Source organism: Coffea arabica, chromosome 9c (genome assembly GCF_036785885.1).
Source record: "Coffea arabica cultivar ET-39 chromosome 9c, Coffea Arabica ET-39 HiFi, whole genome shotgun sequence".
In the NCBI taxonomy this organism is placed as follows: Eukaryota; Viridiplantae; Streptophyta; class Magnoliopsida; order Gentianales; family Rubiaceae; genus Coffea; species Coffea arabica.
This window is the reverse complement of record NC_092326.1, coordinates 43,353,072-43,373,042: the sequence shown is the minus strand read 5'-3', so window position 1 is coordinate 43,373,042 and position 19,971 is coordinate 43,353,072. Positions and strand designations below refer to the sequence as shown.

The 19,971-nt window shown below is 40.2% G+C and overlaps 1 protein-coding gene and 1 pseudogene across 1 annotated transcript; both read left to right on the top strand.

The window, feature by feature from the left end:
- Nucleotides 1-3,414: 3,414 nt before the first annotated feature.
- LOC140014259 (uncharacterized) lies at nucleotides 3,415-8,371 on the top strand (annotated as a pseudogene).
- A 5,572-nt stretch (nucleotides 8,372-13,943) lies between these two features.
- LOC140014258 (uncharacterized) lies at nucleotides 13,944-15,518 on the top strand. Its single transcript, XM_072064703.1, has 2 exons — nucleotides 13,944-14,171; nucleotides 14,448-15,518. Exons 1-2 carry the CDS (start codon nucleotides 13,944-13,946, stop codon nucleotides 15,516-15,518), a joined length of 1,299 nt encoding a protein of 432 aa, XP_071920804.1.
- The last annotated feature ends 4,453 nt before the right edge of the window (nucleotides 15,519-19,971 follow it).

The window sequence follows — 19,971 nt, the reverse complement described above, 5'->3', positions numbered from 1 at the left end:
ACCGAATTTATCAAAATGGGCGTAACATCTTCTTTTCCAAAAATGCCCCTGGGACGAGTTTTATCATCTGGACTCCTTTTCTATCAAATTAGCACATGTTATCATATTTTCGTTTTACTCCCTGAAATAGATGCAAAATACTAAAAGTGAGTAAAATTTAACAATTAACCCACATCGGGTCAGGTAATAGAGAAAATTAATAATAAAATAAATGATAAAATTGCAACCTATCACATTAGGTTAGAAAGATCATGATAGACTTGTCCTTGCACCTTAAACGTATAAATGTCACTCTTACTGGATACAAGATGCTTATTTAACGTTACTTCAAGTACTGTGAAGGAGAAAATAGAGTTGTATGCCAGACTACGACGTAGAAATTTTTTGAATTGGGAATTAAACAAATCAAGCAATTCATTATAAGTCAGCACTCACTCTTTTAAAGAAATCTGTTTACTTTATCTCTCATAATATAATCATATTTACTTGAATTACAATTGCGTTGTAACACGTGCTCCATTCAGCCAAATAAGGGCTGATATGCTTGGTACAAGAATAACCTGAATATATATATGGCAAAGCATTAAAAAGAAAAATAAAGTGGAATTAAATAATCGAAAGAATTGAGGGGTAGCAAACTAATCTTTCAAAAAAAAAAAAGGAGGGGAAGTAGTATATATTTATGATTTTAATTAAACTTATTGACTAATGAGATTTAGCCCGACCACTTTTATTAAAGATTGGAATTAGCTAGCCAGTTTCATGAATAACCATACATACGTGCACGAAAAAATCTGGTCAAAGCAAAACTGATTGAAACCATACATAGGTTTGGCCATCCATGCAGTACATAGGATAGGATTTCTAATTGCCAAAAGTATGCAAGTCATGAATGGTAATAGAACATCAATCAGCAGCCATTATGATTTTAAAAAAAAAATATTTTGGTGGGTTTTCTAGCCGTAGCTCAAAGAAACTAAAATTTGAAAATGGCATGATGAAAATCATTTCAAATCGTAAACATCCCATGGCTCTACTAACATGACCAAGACTTATTGAAAATGAGCATGTGTTCAATTTCATATTAGCGTATACACTTAGTCTCGGCTGCAGTTTGATAGGGTATAATTTGTTGGTAATTTTATTATTAATTTTTCCTTTTATCGCTGATAAATATTGTGTTAATTGCTGAGATCTACTCATTTTTGGTATATGGACTTAATTTCAGGAGTGAAACAGAAAACTACCAAAAAGGAGGGATTTTATGGAGAATATGGAGACTTCTAGGGGCTTCAATTCTTGGGCCCTTGAATTGGTGGGGGACCACAAACTATATGTCATTTGGGCTCTTCAAAGAAAGCTACGGAAAGAGACTTGGGCAAGTAGTACTTTGAAGGCTTTGTCCACATGTGTGGGGACCACCTAGATAGGCTTTAGTCATCTTTCTTTTGTTGCTTAAATAGGGATGACGTAGAATAACAGGGACACCTCTAGTTTTAGTCTTTTAGTTCAGTTTTAGTTTTGCTTTCTCCTGACTGGCCTCTGACGCACGCCAGGTGTTCGACAATATTCCCCAACGGGAAAAACACCTTTTATTCCTTGCTTCTTAATAGAAATCGCAATGCCTTTGCAATCTATTAATTCGTGTGGTGATTTAATTATGCGGCGTGGCTAAGTCTTCCATCTAGTCAAGGGTCAACTCGACGGCGCAGTCCCGAAAATCTGTGAGATCTAATTAGTTTTCACGCGTTCCTTAATTTATTAATATTTGCACGTTGTCTGCTTATATTTTCATGGGATTATTTTATTAATTGGATGTCAAGGGCCCAATGTTCAATGTGATTTATTAATCTCGTGCCAATTTAGTCAATTAAATCCGTAATTGTTTGATTGATTAATATTAGTGGCAACTGGTGTGTTTACACATTAGGGGAACGTGCAATCTAATTTAAATAACCCTCGTAGCGTGTTATTGGTTAGGGCTAGGTTTTTCTAATATTAATGCAATTGGGAAATTAATTCCTACGGTCGTACCTAGGAGTATTTCCTGGTTAGGGGTGATCAATGGTCGTACCTTGGTTATCAATAATTTAAGGAAAAATTGGTCGTCAGACTATAACTAGCCTATTAATGAATTAAGTGAACCTCTCCTGCATCAATGATCAGATAAATGGACTGTACCTGAGTAGTTGCATCCTTGGCTAGAATTTATTTATTCCTGATTAAATTCCTGCTATATTTGTGCTAGTGATTTATTCATTTTTAATTAAATTGTCTAATTATTTTTAGTTTCATTCCGGTGAAATCCCCCCCTTATCAATTGGATTTTAAAAAGAAACAGATATCTCCAGTCCCTGAGGAGACGACCCTACTTGCCACTGTCTACTATTTAGTAATTTTTGTCAATTAATTAATTCTGGTATATCGGATTAAGCAAACTCTTCGGGAACAGGGTGAATCAAGTAACCCATTGCACACCTAGAGTCCCTGCTCCAGTACCTAGGATTAATTATTGACTGCTCTTAGTGGTAGCTAGGTTCTATATTATTATTATTATTATTGCACAGGCTGACGACCTGTCAATTTTTGGCGCCGTTGTCGGGGACCTGGCGTTATTATTTGTTTCTTTTTAAATTTCAATCTTTTTTATTTTATTTTTTTTTATTTTGCTCTAATTTTCTGGTATTTTTCTAGTGTATGCCTAGGTCTTCTCGTACAGGTGAATTGATTTTTGACGCTGAAGTAGAGAAAACCGCGCGTAGAACAAGGAAAGAAACCAGACAGCTCAGAGAGGAGCACTCCAGGGCTACATCTCAGAGACCTGAGCCCGAAGTTGAACCAGCAGAATCGTTGGGTGACACTTCAAGTGATTATTGCCAAGAGGACGTCGACATGGCAAACACACAAACATTAAGGGAGTTGGCTGCTCCAAACTTGACCCAACAACCTCTTTGCATAACTTTTCCTCGCCTTAGTGAGAATGCAGCTTTCGAATTAAAACCTGGTTTAATACATTTGTTGCCTGTTTTTCATGGTCTGCCAGGAGAGGAACCCCACAAACACATGCAGGAATTTGATGTGGTGTGCTCGAGTATGAAGCCTTCGGGAGTAACTGATGAACAAATTAAATTAAGGGTCTTCCCTTTCTCTCTCAAGGATTCGGCAAAGGACTGGTTATACTGTCTACCTGCAGGCATTATCACCACGTGGCCAGAGATGCAGAAAAAATTTTTTGAAAAATATTTCCCTGCATCCAGAGCTGCTAGTTTGCGAAAGGAAATATGTGGAATCAAGCAATTTCACGGGGAATCCTTGTATGAATATTGAGAGAGGTTCACCAGGCTGCGTACCCGATGCCCACATCACCAAATAAGTGATCAACTGCTGATTCAGTATTTCTACGAGGGGCTACTGATGAACGATAGGAATATCATTGATGCAGCAAGTGGTGGTGCACTGGTAAATAAGACTACCCAGGAGGCATGGGACTTAATTGAGCAAATGGCAGAGAATTGCCAGCAGTTTGGTACGAGAGCAGATGTTCCTACGAGAAAGGTCAACGAGGTAAGTTCATCTTCCATTGAACAGCAGTTATCTGAATTAACATCATTTGTTCGACAGATAGCTGTAGGAAATGCACAGCAAGCCAAAGTGTGTGGGATTTGCACGAATATTGGTCATACCACTGACTCATGCCCACAGTTACATGAAGAGGGAATTGAGCAAGCAAACATGGCTGGTAACATGCCCATGCCACGTAGACAGTATGACCCCTATTCCAACTCATACAATCCGGGTTGGAGGGATCATCCAAATCTGAGTTATGGGGGAAATAAGCAACAAAATTTCATCCCCAATAGACAACAGGGTTTCCAGCAGCAATATCAAACAAGGAATCAACCCTCCTCTGCCTCAGGTATGTCCCTAGAAGACATGGTTAAAACCATAGCCTCTAATACTATGAAATTTCAACAGGACACTGAGGCCAACAATCAAGAGATGAAAGCACGTATGCAAAACTTGGAAAATCAGATGAGTCAATTAGCCTCAATTGTCAATCGACTGGACTCCCAGGGGAAGGGAAAACTTCCATCCCAACCTGAGGTGAACCCCAAGAATGTAAGTGCAATGACCCTCAGGAGTGGGAAAGAGATTGAAGGACCAGCACCAGTGGCTCCGAAGGACAAGAATGAGGACCGCATTGAGAAGGAGCTTGAGGAAGAAGGAACTCCTGGCACAAATAAAGAGGTAATACGTAACCCTGTGGTTCCAATTAAGCCTAACCCACCACCTTTTCCTAGCAGGTTGGAAAGGCCGAAAAAGCAAGATAAGGAAAAGGAAATTTTGGAGATGTTTAGGAAGGTGGAGATAAATATCCCCTTACTTGACGCAATTAAGCAAGTACCCCGGTATGCCAAATTTTTGAAGGACCTATGCATCAATAGGAAGAAACTGAGGGGAGATGAAAGGATAATTGTGGGAGAGAACGTATCTGCAGTGCTTCAAAGAAAACTTCCACCCAAGTGCGGAGACCCAGGTATGTTCACTATTCCGTGCAAAATAGGGAACATTAGCATTAGGAATGCCATGTTAGATTTAGGAGCCTCTATAAATGTGATGCCCAGGGCTATATATGTTTCTCTGAATTTGGGCCCTTTAAAGGAAACTGGCATTATAATTCAATTGGCTGATAGGACTAATGCTTATCCTGATGGGGTGATAGAAGATATGTTAGTACAAGTGAACAATTTAGTGTTCCCTGCTGATTTTTATATTCTTGATATGGGTGATGAACGTTCTCCAAATCCATCACCAATTTTGTTGGGGAGGCCCTTCTTGAGCACGGCTCGTACAAAAATTGATGTTAGTAAGGGCACCCTAACGATGGAATTTGATGGAGAAATAGTTCATTTTAGTATATTTGAGGCCATGAAATATCCGTGTCATTCTAATGCTGTTTTTGCTGTGAGTATAATTGACCCTTTGGTGCAAGAAGTATTTGAGATTAATGGCAGGGATGAATTGGAGGTAGCAATCACCAAACATTTGGATCTGGAAGTGGCCTGCGAAATGGAGTTAGACATCAATTTGCAAAGAATGGTTGGAGCCTTGCATTCACTAGGCCAAAGTCCTCTAAGGTATGATGTTGCTCCTATATTTGTGCCTGAACCACACCTAAAGCTGTTACCTTCTATCGTGCAGGCACCTGAAGTGGAGTTGAAACCCCTTCCCGAGCATTTAAAGTATGCCTTTCTAGGTGAAAAAGAGACGTTACCAGTGATAATCTCATCCAAATTATCACCCACGGAGGAGGACAAACTGTTGCGGGTTTTAAGGGAGCATAAGGAAGCTATAGGGTGGACAATTGCAGACATCAAGGGTATAAGTCCGTCTGTGTGCATGCACCGCATTCGCCTGGAAGAGGATGCTAGGCCGATAAGACAACCACAAAGGAGATTGAACCCCATCATGATGGAAGTGGTCAAGAAAGAGATAATCAAGCTTCTGGACGTAGGAATTATTTTCTCTATCTCAGACAGCCCATGGGTGAGTCCGGTTTAAGTGGTGCCAAAGAAAGTAGGGGTAACTGCGGAAGAAAATCATGAAGGGGACCTTGTTCCAATTCGAAAGCCTACGGGTTGGCGCCAGTGCATCGATTACCGTAAATTGAACGCAGTGACCAAGAAGGATCATTTTCCCCTTCCATTTATCGATCAAATGGTTGAAAGGTTAGCTCGCCGTGCCTATTATTGTTTTTTGGATGGTTTCTCTAGTTATTTTCAGATAGCAATTGCGCCAGAGGATCAAGAGAAAACAACTTTCACTTGCCCCTTTTGCACTTTTGCCTATCGAAGGATGCCTTTTGGATTGTGTAATGCCCCTGCAACATTCCAGAGGTGCATGATTAGCATTTTTTCTGAATATGTAGAGAGAATAATTGAGGTATTCATGGATGACTTTAGTGTCTATGGTGATAGTTTTGACGATTGTTTAGATAACTTGACATTGATTTTAAAAAGATGCATTGAGACTAACCTGGTACTAAATTGGGAAAAATGTCACTTCATGGTTGAGCACGGGATAGTTCTAGGACACGTAGTGTCGTCTAGAGGAATTGAGGTTGATAAAGCTAAAATAGATGTGATATCTGCTTTACCTTACCCCGTAACTGTACGGGAAGTTCGTTCTTTTCTAGAACATGCAGGTTTCTATCGCAGATTTATCAAGGATTTCTCAAAGATCGGGGCACCACTTTTCAGGCTTTTACAAAAGGATGTCAGTTTTGAATTCGACGAGGAGTGCGAAGAAGCGTTCGAGAAGTTAAAAAAATTACTCACTTCTCCACCTGTCATCCAACCCCCTGACTGGAATCTCCCATTTGAAATCATGTGTGACGCCAGCGATTACGCAGTGGGTGCGGTGCTAGGTCAAAGAGTGGGAAAGGCAGCACACGCTATATACTACGCATCTCGAGCCTTGAACGGAGCCCAATTGAACTATTCGACCACTGAGAAAGAGCTTTTAGCTGTAGTTTTTGCTTTAGAAAAATTTCGTTCCTATTTACTTGGTGCTAAAGTTATTATTTTCTCTGATCATGCAGCCCTACGGTATCTATTGACCAAGAAAGAGGCGAAACCGCGACTGATAAGGTGGATACTGTTGTTACAGGAGTTTGACTTGGAGATCAGAGATAAGAAAGGGGCAGAGAATTTGGTTGCAGATCACTTGAGTCGGGTACAAGTCACCAAGGACGATATCCCGTTGAGAGAAACTTTCCCCGACGAGCACTTATTTTCTGCTAATTTAACTTTGCCCTGGTATGCAGATATTGTTAATTTTCTAGTTACTGACAAGTTTCCTGCAGGATGGCCTAAGGCAAAAAGGAATAAGTTAAGGAGTGACGCAAAATCGTACATCTGGGATGACGCTTACCTCTGGAAACGTGGTGCTGACCAAATCATTCGGAGATGTGTAAGTGAAAATGAATTCCAATCCATTTTAGCTTATTGTCACTCTTTTGCATGTGGAGGTCACTTTGGACCAAAGAGGACTGCTCGTAAGGTTCTAGAGAGTGGATTTTATTGGCCGACCCTCTTTAAGGATGCATATTTATTTTGTAAGTCATGTGATAAGTGTCAACGAGTAGGTAGTATTTCTCGAAGGGATCAAATGACCCAAACCCCAATGATTTTTGTTGAGATTTTTGATGTTTGGGGTATTGATTTTATGGGCCCTTTCCCTTCATCTTTCGGTTTTTTGTATATATTGCTTGCCGTAGATTATGTTTCAAAGTGGGTGGAAGCAAAAGCCACCCGCACTAATGATTCTAAGGTGGTTGCAGAATTCATTAAATCTAATGTCTTTGTCCGTTTTGGGATGCCGCGAGCAATTGTAAGTGATCGGGATACCCATTTCTGCAACAAGATGATTGCTGCACTTTTTAGGAGGTACGGTGTCTTGCACAAAGTCTCCACGTCTTACCATCCGCAGACAAACGGTCAGGCGGAAGCATCGAACCGGGAGATCAAGTCGATTTTGGAAAAAATGGTTCGACCTGACAGGAAGGACTGGAGTGTGAGACTTGAGGATGCCTTGTGGGCATATAGAACGGCGTACAAGACACCGATCGGCATGTTCCCTTACCGTTTGGTATTTGGGAAGCCATGCCACCTCCCTGTCGAATTCGAGCATAGAGCATTTTGGGCGGTCAAGCAATGCAACATGGATATCGAAGAGGGCGGAATTCAAAGGAAGCTACAGTTACAAGAATTGGAGGAGATTCGCAATGAAGCCTACGAGAATGCTGTGATGTATAAGGAGAAAAACAAGATTTTTCATGACCAGCAGGTCTCTAGGAAGACGTTTGAATGTGGACAAAAAGTTCTACTGTATCACTCGAAGTTGAAGTTATTTCCGGGTAAGTTACGTTCTCGTTGGATTGGTCCCTTTGTTGTAACTAATGTCTTTGATTATGGTGCAGTGGAGATCCAGAGTCTGAAGACGGAGAAGAAATTTGTGGTGAATGGTCATCGTCTCAAGCCGTATTATGATGAGGTTCCAGTTGAGCGGGTAGAGATGATGCATTTGGAGGACCCAATTTGCTTGGTTTAAGCAAATTATGGGCTATGTCTAGCCAAAGACACTAAAGAAAGGCGCTCTTTCGGGAGGCAACCCGAATATTGATTTTATTGTTTTTAGTTGTTCATTTCTTTCATTTTGTCGTTTCCTCGTTGGGTAGTAGCAGTATTAATATTTCCTTCACTGAAATCAGGAAGATCAATCGTGGCGTGCCCACGCGGTGTTGGTGTATCCTGAGATCAGAGGACGAAGACCAATCTTGGCGTGCCCACGCGGTGTTGGTGTCTACTGAGATCAGAGGACGAAGAGCAATCTTGGCGTGCCCACGTGGTGTTTGTGTCTCCTGAGGTCAGTGGATGTTTTGTAATCTGGGCATGCCCACGCGGTGATTGACGACACAAAACATGAATTCAAAAAAAAAAAATTTATTTATTATTATTATTATTATTATTCCTTTCATAAAAAAAAAAAGTAAATAAACATTTTCAAAGAAATTTTCTTTTAAAACCTTTGGCTTTTATTTTCTTTTCAAAATTCAGAATTTTGAAATATAAATTCGGAATAATGAAGAAACAGGGTTTTGAGAAATTTATATTTAAAAAAAAAAAAAACTACAGCTAAATCACCCAAATCATCCTTTTTCTTTCTTCTTTCTTTCTTTCTTCCCCGCTGCCCCTCTTTCCCTTTTCCTTCTTTTCTCCTTTCGGCCGCCACCCCTTTCACCCAAATCACCAGAGCCGCACGCCGCCGTGAGCCAAGGCCAAGCTGCCCACGCTCGCTGCGCGTGGCTACTCTCGGTCGCGGCTCCCTAAGCCCGAGCGCCACGACCACAGCCACCCTCCAGCCGCCGCCGACCTCCACCGCGCCCCAGCTTCGGCCAGAGCCCACGAGTTTCCACTACCACCGCAGCAGCTTCACCCACGCAGGCTGTCGTCGACGCCGCTGTCCCTCGCGCGCCACCTCCAGCCGCCGCCGCTCCCTCGCGCGCTACCCCTCCAGCCGCTACCCTCTGCTGACCACCGCGCTGCACGCGACAAGTAGCCCTGCTCGCGCGACGCCTGCGCGCTTCCACGACAGATCGCACGCCGCAGGGGCTTTCCTGCAGAGCCCTGTCGCCGATGCTAGCACCCTGCTCCAGCGCCGCTGCTGCCTGAAGCTCCAACAGCCACCACCAGCTCCATTGCCGCGCGTCACCACCTGCCCAAATTTGGCAGGTGGAGGTATTCCAAGTTCTACCTTAATTAGTAGCTCTCGGGCACTTAAATTGCTAAAATTTGCATTTCATGTTTCCTGGGCCTTTTTTGTTGGACTTGGGCAGGCAGTAATTTTGGGATTTTTGCTGCGATATTCGGGGGGTGAATTAAGAAATTTTTGGGGTCCATTTTGGACAGGTTTGGGTCTAATTGCTACCATATGTGGGGGTATTTCTGCTTTTGTTGAATTGTTGGCCGTCTGACCTCCGTGTGTAAACCAGTGGTACTGGTTGGAGTGGTTTGTTTACATTTAGTGAGTTGGCTATTTGTTTTAGTTTCCCCTGTGACTCACCAGTGGTCCTGGTTGAGATTTTTGTTGTGGTTAAGAGCTTCCGTTGAATTTAAACTTTCCTGTCTGAGCACCAGTGGTACTGTTGCATTGTTGTTTGATTTCTTCAACTTTCTCAATTACTTTGTGGTGAATTGCTGCGATTGCTGGTTATATTTGGGGGCGCCCGTGACGCTTATACTTGTTTATTGGGGGCGCCGTGACGCTTACATTTGCTACTTGGTTGTTTTGGTTTGCCTGTTGGTCACCATGGTGAAGCCTCGATCTTCTTCTAAGACTAGGACCCCTAGGACTCCTCAGCCCCCTCCACCCCAGCATTCCATTCCCGCCTCTGACCCTTCGCACGACCCTTCCTCCTCTGGGAGGCGGGCTCGTCTTGGGCGACAAAGAGGCGTCCATATCTCTGACCCTGCACATTTTGGAGGTCATTTGGTTTTCACCAGGGCAGCCGACAAGCGGCGCTATGAAGCGGCTTGTGAACGACGGATTATTCCTTGTCGTTATCGGGACCCCGCCACATTGGGCCTTCTAAATATTAGCGTCCCCTTTCACGATTTGATTGAAGCCATCGGGTGGCGCCCCTATTCTCGTATCACTGACCTCCCGGCTTTTGTCGAATTAGTCAGGGAGTTTTATGCCACGTTTGAGTTTGACCTTCCCACTAATTACACAGTTTCTACCCCTGATGTCATCCGCTTCCGTTTAATGGGCCAGGAATTCCACCATTCCATAACCGACTTCAATCTGGCCTTTGGTTTCATTGATCTTGCTTATGCTGAGTCTAGGGAGTATGCCGAGAGTGCATGTGACTATGTTCAGCCGTTTTTCTCCCGCTATCGCTTTATTTGGGATGAGATGTCCGTCGACAGGGATAACTATGACCCTCGTTTATCTAAGGGTTCTTTTCTGAAGGACCCGACCTCTCGCTATATCCACCGGTTTTTGGCTTACAGTTTCTCGGGTAGGCGAGATAGTTCGGGCGTTGTGTCTAAGCCGGAATTCTTCTTTATATGGTGCATGCAAAACAATATTAAGGTTAACCTTGGGTGTTGGCTCGCTTCTCAGTTCAAATCCATCTTGCCTAAAAAGAAGCGCCCCTTGATTTTGGGGTCTTACATTACCCACTTGGCTATTAATTTGCATGTCCTTGATATTTCTAACCATAACTTGCATGTAGCCTGTCAAATGGAGCCATTGGATATCCCGTGCCTAGAGAAAATGGGCTTAGTTCGGGAGGGAGACAATGGTTGGGAGCTTGCTCCCCCGGGGCCGCTCCGCCCTCCCCCTCGGTCGTCTTTTGCCCGAGCTTCCACTGAGGGCGGCGATCCTGGCCCATCTTCCTCCGCTCCCCCGCCTTCCGCCCGTACGGATGAGGAATGGAACCATCTCCGCAGCACAGTCGAGCGACTTGAGATTAGGCAGCGACACATGGACGTTAACATTCACAATATGGCGCAGAATCTAGCGGCGTTTATGCAGCAGGCCGGGTTCCCTCTGCAGTTTCCGCCTAACCCTCCCTTGTCTTGACGACTCCAGGGAAGTACCGTTGCCCTTCCTTTTTCGCTGCTGTTCTGTTATCACATTGAGGGCAATGTGTCATTTAGGTGTGGGGGGGTCTTTGTTTGTTTGAGTGCTAGATATTTCCCATTTTTCGTTTTTGGGGTATTTTTCCTATGCTTTTAGTAAGTGTTTTCTGTTTAGGTGTTGTTCCTTTATTCCCTTTTGAGTGCCTTTCCCTTGCTTCTATCTTGGTGAATATTTTTGGCAGCTCACTTTTTCTTGTTAGTTGTGGTTTGTACTATGAGTTAAATTACAGTGGCAAGTAAAAACATGCTTTCTTGGTGAATACTTTGAGTGTAACGACGTGGTGCAATTTATGGCTAACTTGTTTAGGCAATATAAATATTTTGCTGGCACTGTTGTGTAGTTTGGTCTCCTGTTTACCTTAGTCTCCATATTTAGGACATGACGCAGGCTATGATCTATAATTACTTGGTATTTTGGTGTTTTGTGGTGAATAACGTATGGCTATACTCCGCTAGTGTCGCCACCTAGTAACCGGGAGTCTTCACCACAAGTGTCGGCGCTCGCGTAAAAAAGTGGCGATATCTATGAGTAAGTGGTCCTGGAGCTGTGAAAAGTTGAGTAACTGGGCTCTTTCATCTAAAAATGTCAGAGTTCACGTCAAAAGACTTGAATAGCTCGGGACTAAGCATTATGCCTTTGCTATTATTAAAAAAAAAAAAAAAAAGGGAGAAGAAAACAAAACAGAAGAAAGGAAAAAAAAAAGAAAATTAGATGTGGAGAATATGTGAGTTTATGATCATGTTAGCCTGCCGATCCTTGGTTCGTATTGTTGAGATTTTGGTTGCCAGTTGACTTAACTACTGCCTGTTGCTAGTTAATATTTGGATTTCCTAAGCGAATTAGCCATGAATTGGACAGGTCTATGAACTTAGAAGCTAACCGAGTAAGATGTGACTTGACACTTAGCCGCTAAATCTTGATTTTTGGTATAAGCACAGCTGGCAATGAAAGTGTGAAAGCTAGCCTGTGTTGAGTTGAATTGTCCCCATGCTTGAGGGCAAGCATGATTCAGGTGTGGGGGGAATTGATAGGGTATAATTTGTTGGTAATTTTATTATTAATTTTCCCTTTTATCGCTAATAAATATTGTGTTAATTGCTGAGATCTACTCATTTTTGGTATATGGACTTAATTTCAGGAGTGAAACAGAAAACTACCAAAAAGGAGGGATTTTGTGGAGAATATGGAGACTTCTAGGGGCTTCAATTCTTGGGCCCTTGAATTGGTGGGGGACCACAAACTATATGTCATTTGGGCTCTTCAAAGAAAGCTACGGAAAGAGACTTGGGCAAGTAGTACTTTGAAGGCTTTGTCCACATGTGTGGGGACCACCTAGATAGGCTTTAGTCATCTTTCTTTTGTTGCTTAAATAGGGATGACGTAGAATAACAGGGACACCTCTAGTTTTAGTCTTTTAGTTCAGTTTTAGTTTTGCTTTCTCCTGACTGGCCTCTGACGCACGCCAGGTGTTCGACAATATTACCCAACGGGAAAAACACCTTTTATTCCTTGCTTCTTAATAGAAATCGCAATGCCTTTGCAATCTATTAATTCGTGTGGTGATTTAATTATGCGGCGTGGCTAAGTCTTCCATCTAGTCAAGGGTCAACTCGACGGCGCAGTCCCGAAAATCTGTGAGATCTAATTAGTTTTCACGCGTTCCTTAATTTATTAATATTTGCACGTTGTCTGCTTATATTTTCATGGGATTATTTTATTAATTGGATGTCAAGGGCCCGATGTTCAATGTGATTTATTAATCTCGTGCCAATTTAGTCAATTAAATCCGTAATTGTTTGATTGATTAATATTAGTGGCAACTGGTGTGTTTACACATTAGGGGAACGTGCAATCTAATTTAAATAACCCTCGTAGCGTGTTATTGGTTAGGGCTAGGTTTTTCTAATATTAATGCAATTGGGAAATTAATTCCTACGGTCGTACCTAGGAGTATTTCCTGGTTAGGGGTGATCAATGGTCGTACCTTGGTTATCAATAATTTAAGGAAAAATTGGTCGTCAGACTATAACTAGCCTATTAATGAATTAAGTGAACCTCTCCTGCATCAATGATCAGATAAATGGACTGTGCCTGAGTAGTTGCATCCTTGGCTAGAATTTATTTATTCCTGATTAAATTCCTGCTATATTTGTGCTAGTGATTTATTCATTTTTAATTAAATTGTCTATTTATTTTTAGTTTCATTCCGGTGAAATCCCCCCCTTATCAATTGGATTTTAAAAAGAAACAGATATCTCCAGTCCCTGAGGAGACGACCCTACTTGCCACTGTCTACTATTTAGTAATTTTTGTCAATTAATTAATTCTGGTATATCGGATTAAGCAAACTCTTCGAGAACAGGATGAATCAAGTAACCCATTGCACACCTAGAGTCCCTGCTCCAGTACCTAGGATTAATTATTGACTGCTCTTAGTGGTAGCTAGGTTCTATATTATTATTATTATTATTGCACTGGCTGACGACCTGTCACAGTTTCGGGTATCTTGTGTTTATAGTATCTATCTATATTTGATAGCTTTGGTAATTGCACATAATTAGGTAAATTGGGGCTGAAGTCACGGCAGTCTGGTTGCACATTGTACTTGTATATATAGAGCAGATGGCAATGAGCAAAGCATGAAAACTTTTCCCAATTCTTCTGGTCTTTCATGGTATCAGAGCCTTTTTGGCTCTGAAAACAATACCGACCCCTAAACTATAAATCCTAGGAAGATGACAGATCAAAAAGCTTCAAGTTTGAAGACCAATTCGCCGTTCTTATTGAGTGCGAATGACAACCCAGGCAATTTAATTACGCAGACACAATTCAAAGGACCAAACTATGAAGAATGGGCTAAGGCCATGAGGATTTTGTTGAGGGCAAAGAAGAAACAAGGTTTCATTGACGGCACCATTAAGGAGCCGAACCAGAACTCAGATGAAATTGATGATTGGTGGACAGTGAACTCCATGATTGTGTCATGGATTTTTAATACCATCGAACCAGGCTTGCGTTCCACGATTTCATACAAGGAAACGGCAAAAGGAATTATGGGATGATATCCAGCAGCGATTCTCTGTTCGTAATGGCGCGCGAGTTCATCAATTGAAAACGGAGGTTGCAAATTGCAAACAAAACGGGGATTCGATCATGGCTTATTATGGTCGACTCAAGAAACTGTGGGATGATCTGAATGATTACGATCCTATGCCTACTTGCTTTTGTAATGGATGCAGTGTAACTTCGCTACACGGCTTCAACAGCGTCAAGAGGAAGAGCGGGTGCATCAATTCCTCATGGGGCTTGATGAATCATCTTATAGTAATGTTCGTTCCAACATCATCGCTTCAGACCCTCTTCCAAACCTTCATAGGGTTTATTCTCAAGTTACGGAGCAAGAACAAGTGCAGGTAATGACGCGAGCAGCTCCCAATCGGTCTGATCCGGTGAGCTTTGCCATGAAAACGGTCAGCCCAGGCCCTCGGAATTCAGGGGGGGACCGAAAAGACGATGGAGTAGTTTGCTCTCACTGCCAAAAACCAGGACATAGCATGGACACATGTTTTCGTCTTCATGGCTATCCCGACTGGTGGCCAGGAAATTCGACTCAAGGAAGAGGCAAAGGACGTGGTAACCAGGGGCGTGGCCGTGGTGGAGTAGCACGGGCTCATGTTGCACAAGGGGCAGTACAGGCGGCTGCTAATGTTTCCCATGGGAGACCACTTGATGATTCTGATAAAGCTGGATTGGAGAACTTGAGCAAAGCTGATTGGGAGACTTTGAAGTCTCTCTGGAACACTCACACGAATAATACATCAGTTGGTCAGCCAAGGCTTAATGGTAAGGCATATTTACAATGGTTGTTCGACACAGGTGCTTCGCATCATATGACAGGAGAGGAAACTGCATTTTTAGAGCTTCAAGGAATACCTCCTTGTCCCGTGAAAATGCCAAACGGTGAATACGTTATGGCAACAGGAGAAGGAACAGTCCTTGTAGGAAAATTATCTCTCAAGGGTGTTTTATATGTTCCTGAAATACGATGCAATTTGATATCTGTTTCAAAATTAGCCCGTGACAAAGTTTATATCTTGAAATTCACTGATCGTTTATGTGTTATCCAGGACCGCACTTCGAGGATGCTGATTGGAGTGGGTGAAGAGCTTGAGGGGCTGTATGTCGCACGAGGGGAGCCTCTGGTCAGTGCTCATGGAGCCGCTACAGTCAAGAATATGGATTTGTGGCATAAAAGGCTGGGACATTCACCCACATCTTTCGTCAGCTCCCTTTCGGACCGGGTTCAATAACTATAGTTTTTCTAGTCGAACTTTGGGAAGAAAACTGAAAATTGAGTGGCCAAGCTGGTTTAACTTGAGACATTACTTCATGGTGTCAGTAAATTAGAGCTGTAGGCTTTGCCATTGTGTTCCCTTCTCACAAGTAGGATTAATCAAATCAAGCTTCTGGTCAATACCATGATTTGGAACAAGGGAACATGCACAGCGAAGGATAATGTCCAGAAGTTTCTTCAGCTGTTTGTTAGAACTCGCGTGTCATTTGTGGACTCTCAGCAACTTTACCTCCAACAAACAGGACAGCATTAGAGATTGCAGAAACAACAAGGATGCACCAAATAACAGGACAACATTAGCTTTAACAACGAATGCAAAAGCTACAGTTGCAATAAAAGCTATAATCTTCAGTGTCCATCCAATCATCCTTTACTCCGACCGTATGCAAAGATAGGTTAGTCCAACCCATCCGTTGGCATTTCCTATGACACATCGTAAATTAGATCCTCTATAATTTTATAACTTTTCTTGAAGTTAGCTTGGTCTTGTCAGATGTAACTGCAAAACTTGATTGTTGTACCCCAACATACAATAAAACCAGAAAATAAGTGTAATTCTTGTTAAAACTCAGAATGAGATCTTAAAGTCTAATAAAAACTAGTAAGTTATTAACCATTTGAGATATAGACCCTAATCCAAGGATGTTAACCAACCTAAATGTGTTGTTTTATGGTGTGTGAACTGATAGCTGCATCCAAAATGGCTACAGTCTTCCATTTCGCCTACCTGATCTGCTGATTACCACCTAATTTCTTACATCTTTTTAATTTTCGAGTAATTTTGCCACTGCTTAAGTTGTATTAGTAAGATTTGAAGACGACATGATTTTTTTTCATATGTTCATCAGAACATTTTAGATATAATTAAACTATGTTATGCAATTAACTTGGAATGAACTTACAAATTTCTTGTTATCAATTTTATATGCCAGATGTTGAGGATTTAACTATTATTTGCTTCTTTGCTCCTTAGTGGTATTCTAACTGAATTTTATCTTTATAATTTTTGAGCAAGTACTAATATAAAATTCAGTTTAATAACAATGAATGCATAAATGCAGTGAGATAATAGAGAAATCCATATCATATGGCCATTTGTAGGCAGATAGATCATTGATAGTACTAATCTACTAGCTAATTGCATGAGCATTATAACTAACACTCTAAGGTGGAAAATAAACCTATAATTTTTTTAACCGTGTGTATTGCTGCTGCACAAAACAAGAATAATATTAACAAAACAGCCTCCATTGATCTCACACAGATAAGCAGACATAGACTAATATCTCCAGTCGGACTGCAAAGAGGTGGTGGACATGATTAACAAGGAAGATAAGCAGCAAACCAGGATAGCCATCATCCTTGAGGACATTGCTAATATGAGATGTTTGTTTGAACAATGTACTTTCTCCTTTGTTCATAGAACTGGGAATGGTTGTGCACATAGCTTAGCTAAGTTTGCAGTAGAGCTAACAAAAAATGTTGAATGGGAAGTGTGTTTTCCCATGTGGCTCCATGAGAGAGCACAAAATGAATACAGAGGAAGCAATTCTGATGTATCTAAGTCTTGTAGTATCAAGTTATGAAATGAAGTGAAAGTATGAGGTTTGACAAAAAAAAAGACTAATATCTCCAAAATACCTATCTTGTACAGGCATCCTTCACTAAGAGAATCATCAGACTTCACTCTTATTATGTTTTTGTCTAAATTTAACATCCCAAATTTATTTTCATTAAAAATTTCCTCTCTTATATGGTTAAATGGGACATAAAATTGTCACAAAAAAAAAGAAATAATTCTTTTCTATCTTAAAATGGGACCTAAAATTGTTATAACAAAAAAATTAATTCTTTTGAATTTATCTATTAAAATTTGAGGTATCCAAATGAATAACACCAAAGATTGACAATATGTATAATCGTCATTAGAAAATTAAAAAATATATATCCAATTCAAATAGAAAAATTTGAACTTTACTGAATCATCATCATCATCAAGTAACATAACACAATATACCAGAATAAAAAAAAGGAGAAAAACCCAAAATAGAATATGAAAAATTAAAGAAAAAACAACTAATCACTAAAAAACTAAAAAATAAATGGAAATTAAAGTAAAAAATGTAAATATGGACAATGAGAACATGCAAAGGTGATCAGACTTTGAAAATTGTGAAGACGTCAGCAATCGGACATTGATTTCCCAATTACAATATTTTTCTAAAAAAGGATAAAAAGAAAACATATTATGTATAAAAAGTCTACAATTCCAACTAGCAATTACCTGATTTCTAGTTTCACCTAAAGATTTCATGGAATCACTGTCCAATAAGGTTTGTAATTTTGCATGTATGCATCATTAATTCCAGTAGTCGAAATAACCAGGGTATCTAGTATACATTAGTAATAGCAATTGTCCTTTGGAATTAACTTCTTGAAAAACATATAAAGATACAAATTAAAATATTACTTATAAATTAAGAGACTCCTTACCGAACACAGGAGCAAGAATTATGAACAAATTCAACTACGGTTTCTTCTTCTTTGATAAAATTTCCCCGATATCAATGAAACAATAATGGATATAAAACTATCGTGTATTGATGATAAGTATTAACTAGTATTTGTATTTCAACGGGAGATTAGCAATCAACTGTCAAATATTGTTGATTAGTGTTTGTAGTAGTGTCAGCATTAGTATTCGAACAAAAGACCACTCAATGCTTTCAATTGGATACAAAAGAAAAAGAGAAGACAAGGAAGAAGAGGCTAATAAAGTTCAAATTGTACCAAATTGTAAACCTCGTTATATTGGAATATTGTATATATCCATGATACTCAATTTTACGCTCACGCTAACACTTCTATAATTTTGGAGATATTAGACAAATCAAAAGATCAAGAAACATATATCGATAAATCATTCAAAACACTTTTATTTACGGTAGCGAACTAATCATTCAAAAAGAAAGAAGGGGTAATAGTATATGTTTATAATTTTAATTAAACTTATTGACAAAGAGATTTAGCACGAACACTATATAATATTGGAATTGGCTAGATAGTTTCATGAACAACCATATACACGTGCACGAAAGTATCTTGTCAAAACAAAATTGATTGAAACCATACATAGATTTGGCCATTCATGTAGTACATTTCTAATTGCCAAAAGTATGCAAGTCATGAATGGTAATAGGACATCAATTAGCCGCCATTACGATTAAGTTTTTTGGGCACGTTTTCTAGCCGTAGCTCAAAGAAACTATATTTTGAAAATAATATGATGAAATCACTTCAAATTATAAACATCACTTGACTCTATTAATTTAATCAGAACTCACCAAAAATGAGTGTGTGTTCAATTTGCCCTGTATTTCATTTAAAAATAGTACATAAAAACAAGTTAGTTGAACACAAACTGATGAGATCCTGAAGTCTAATGCAAATTGGTAAGTTGCTAACCATTTGAGGTATAGACCCTAATCCAAGGATTTAATGAGCCTAAATATCTTATTCTATGCTTTGTGAACTGGTAGTTGCATTCAAATTGGCTACAATCTCCCATCTCACCTACCTAATCTACTAATTACCATCTAATCCCTTACCTTTTTTTAAATTTTCAATTAATTTTGCTATTGCTTAAGTGGTATTAGTAAGATATGAAAGCGACATGGATTTTATCATTTATTTTATAATTAATTTCCCTTATTACTTCACTAAATGCATATTAATTGTCAGATTCTACTCATTTGTGGCATTTGTACTTATTGCAAGGAGTTGGAGCAAAATATGGTAAATAGGTGCAAATTTCACACTATAAATACTGCTTGACGTGGTCACGTCAACTCAGGCCTTAACATGTCGAGAAAGTTCAGGAAAGACATGCGACACCTGCTTGTGTTTGGAAGTGCAACATGGGAGCCGTAACTATTCTGTTAGTTAGTTATTTGAGTTTCAGCAGAGGAAGGAAATCAACTTTGTAAGTTGGTTATTTGTGTTGTCTGGGGCGGCTGAATAGAGAAAAAGAAGAAGTGGAAGTCAAAGTTTGATTAAGACTCTAAGCTCTTGGGAGAAGAGGTAGCCGCAAAGTACGAATTAGATAGAAGATTTAACCATTCTACGCAGTTTTCGTTTCCTTTCATTATTTGAAGCGAATTGAATTCTCCCAATTACCGAGACAATGGCAGCGACTATTGCTTCAGTTTCGTATGGGTTTTTCTCGTCAATAATAAGCTAAACCCCTTTGTCTAGTCAAGGAACAACGGATGCTTTGCTTCGCTTAAAAATTGTGAGATCAATTTAATTTTATCTTTTTCACTTATTTATTGGTATTTGCATATTCCCTGATTGCAGTGCTTATGGTTATTTAATTAATTGATTATCTTGGATCCGGATAATGAGTTGAT

Coding starts and splice junctions, on each gene's coding strand:
- LOC140014258 (XM_072064703.1), top strand. CDS start 13,944: ATGACAGATCAAAAAGCTTCAAGTTTGAAGACCAATTCGCCGTTCTTA. Junction 14,172..14,447: donor AAATTGATGATTGGTGGACA/GTGAACTCCATG, acceptor TAATGGATGCAG/TGTAACTTCGCTACACGGCT.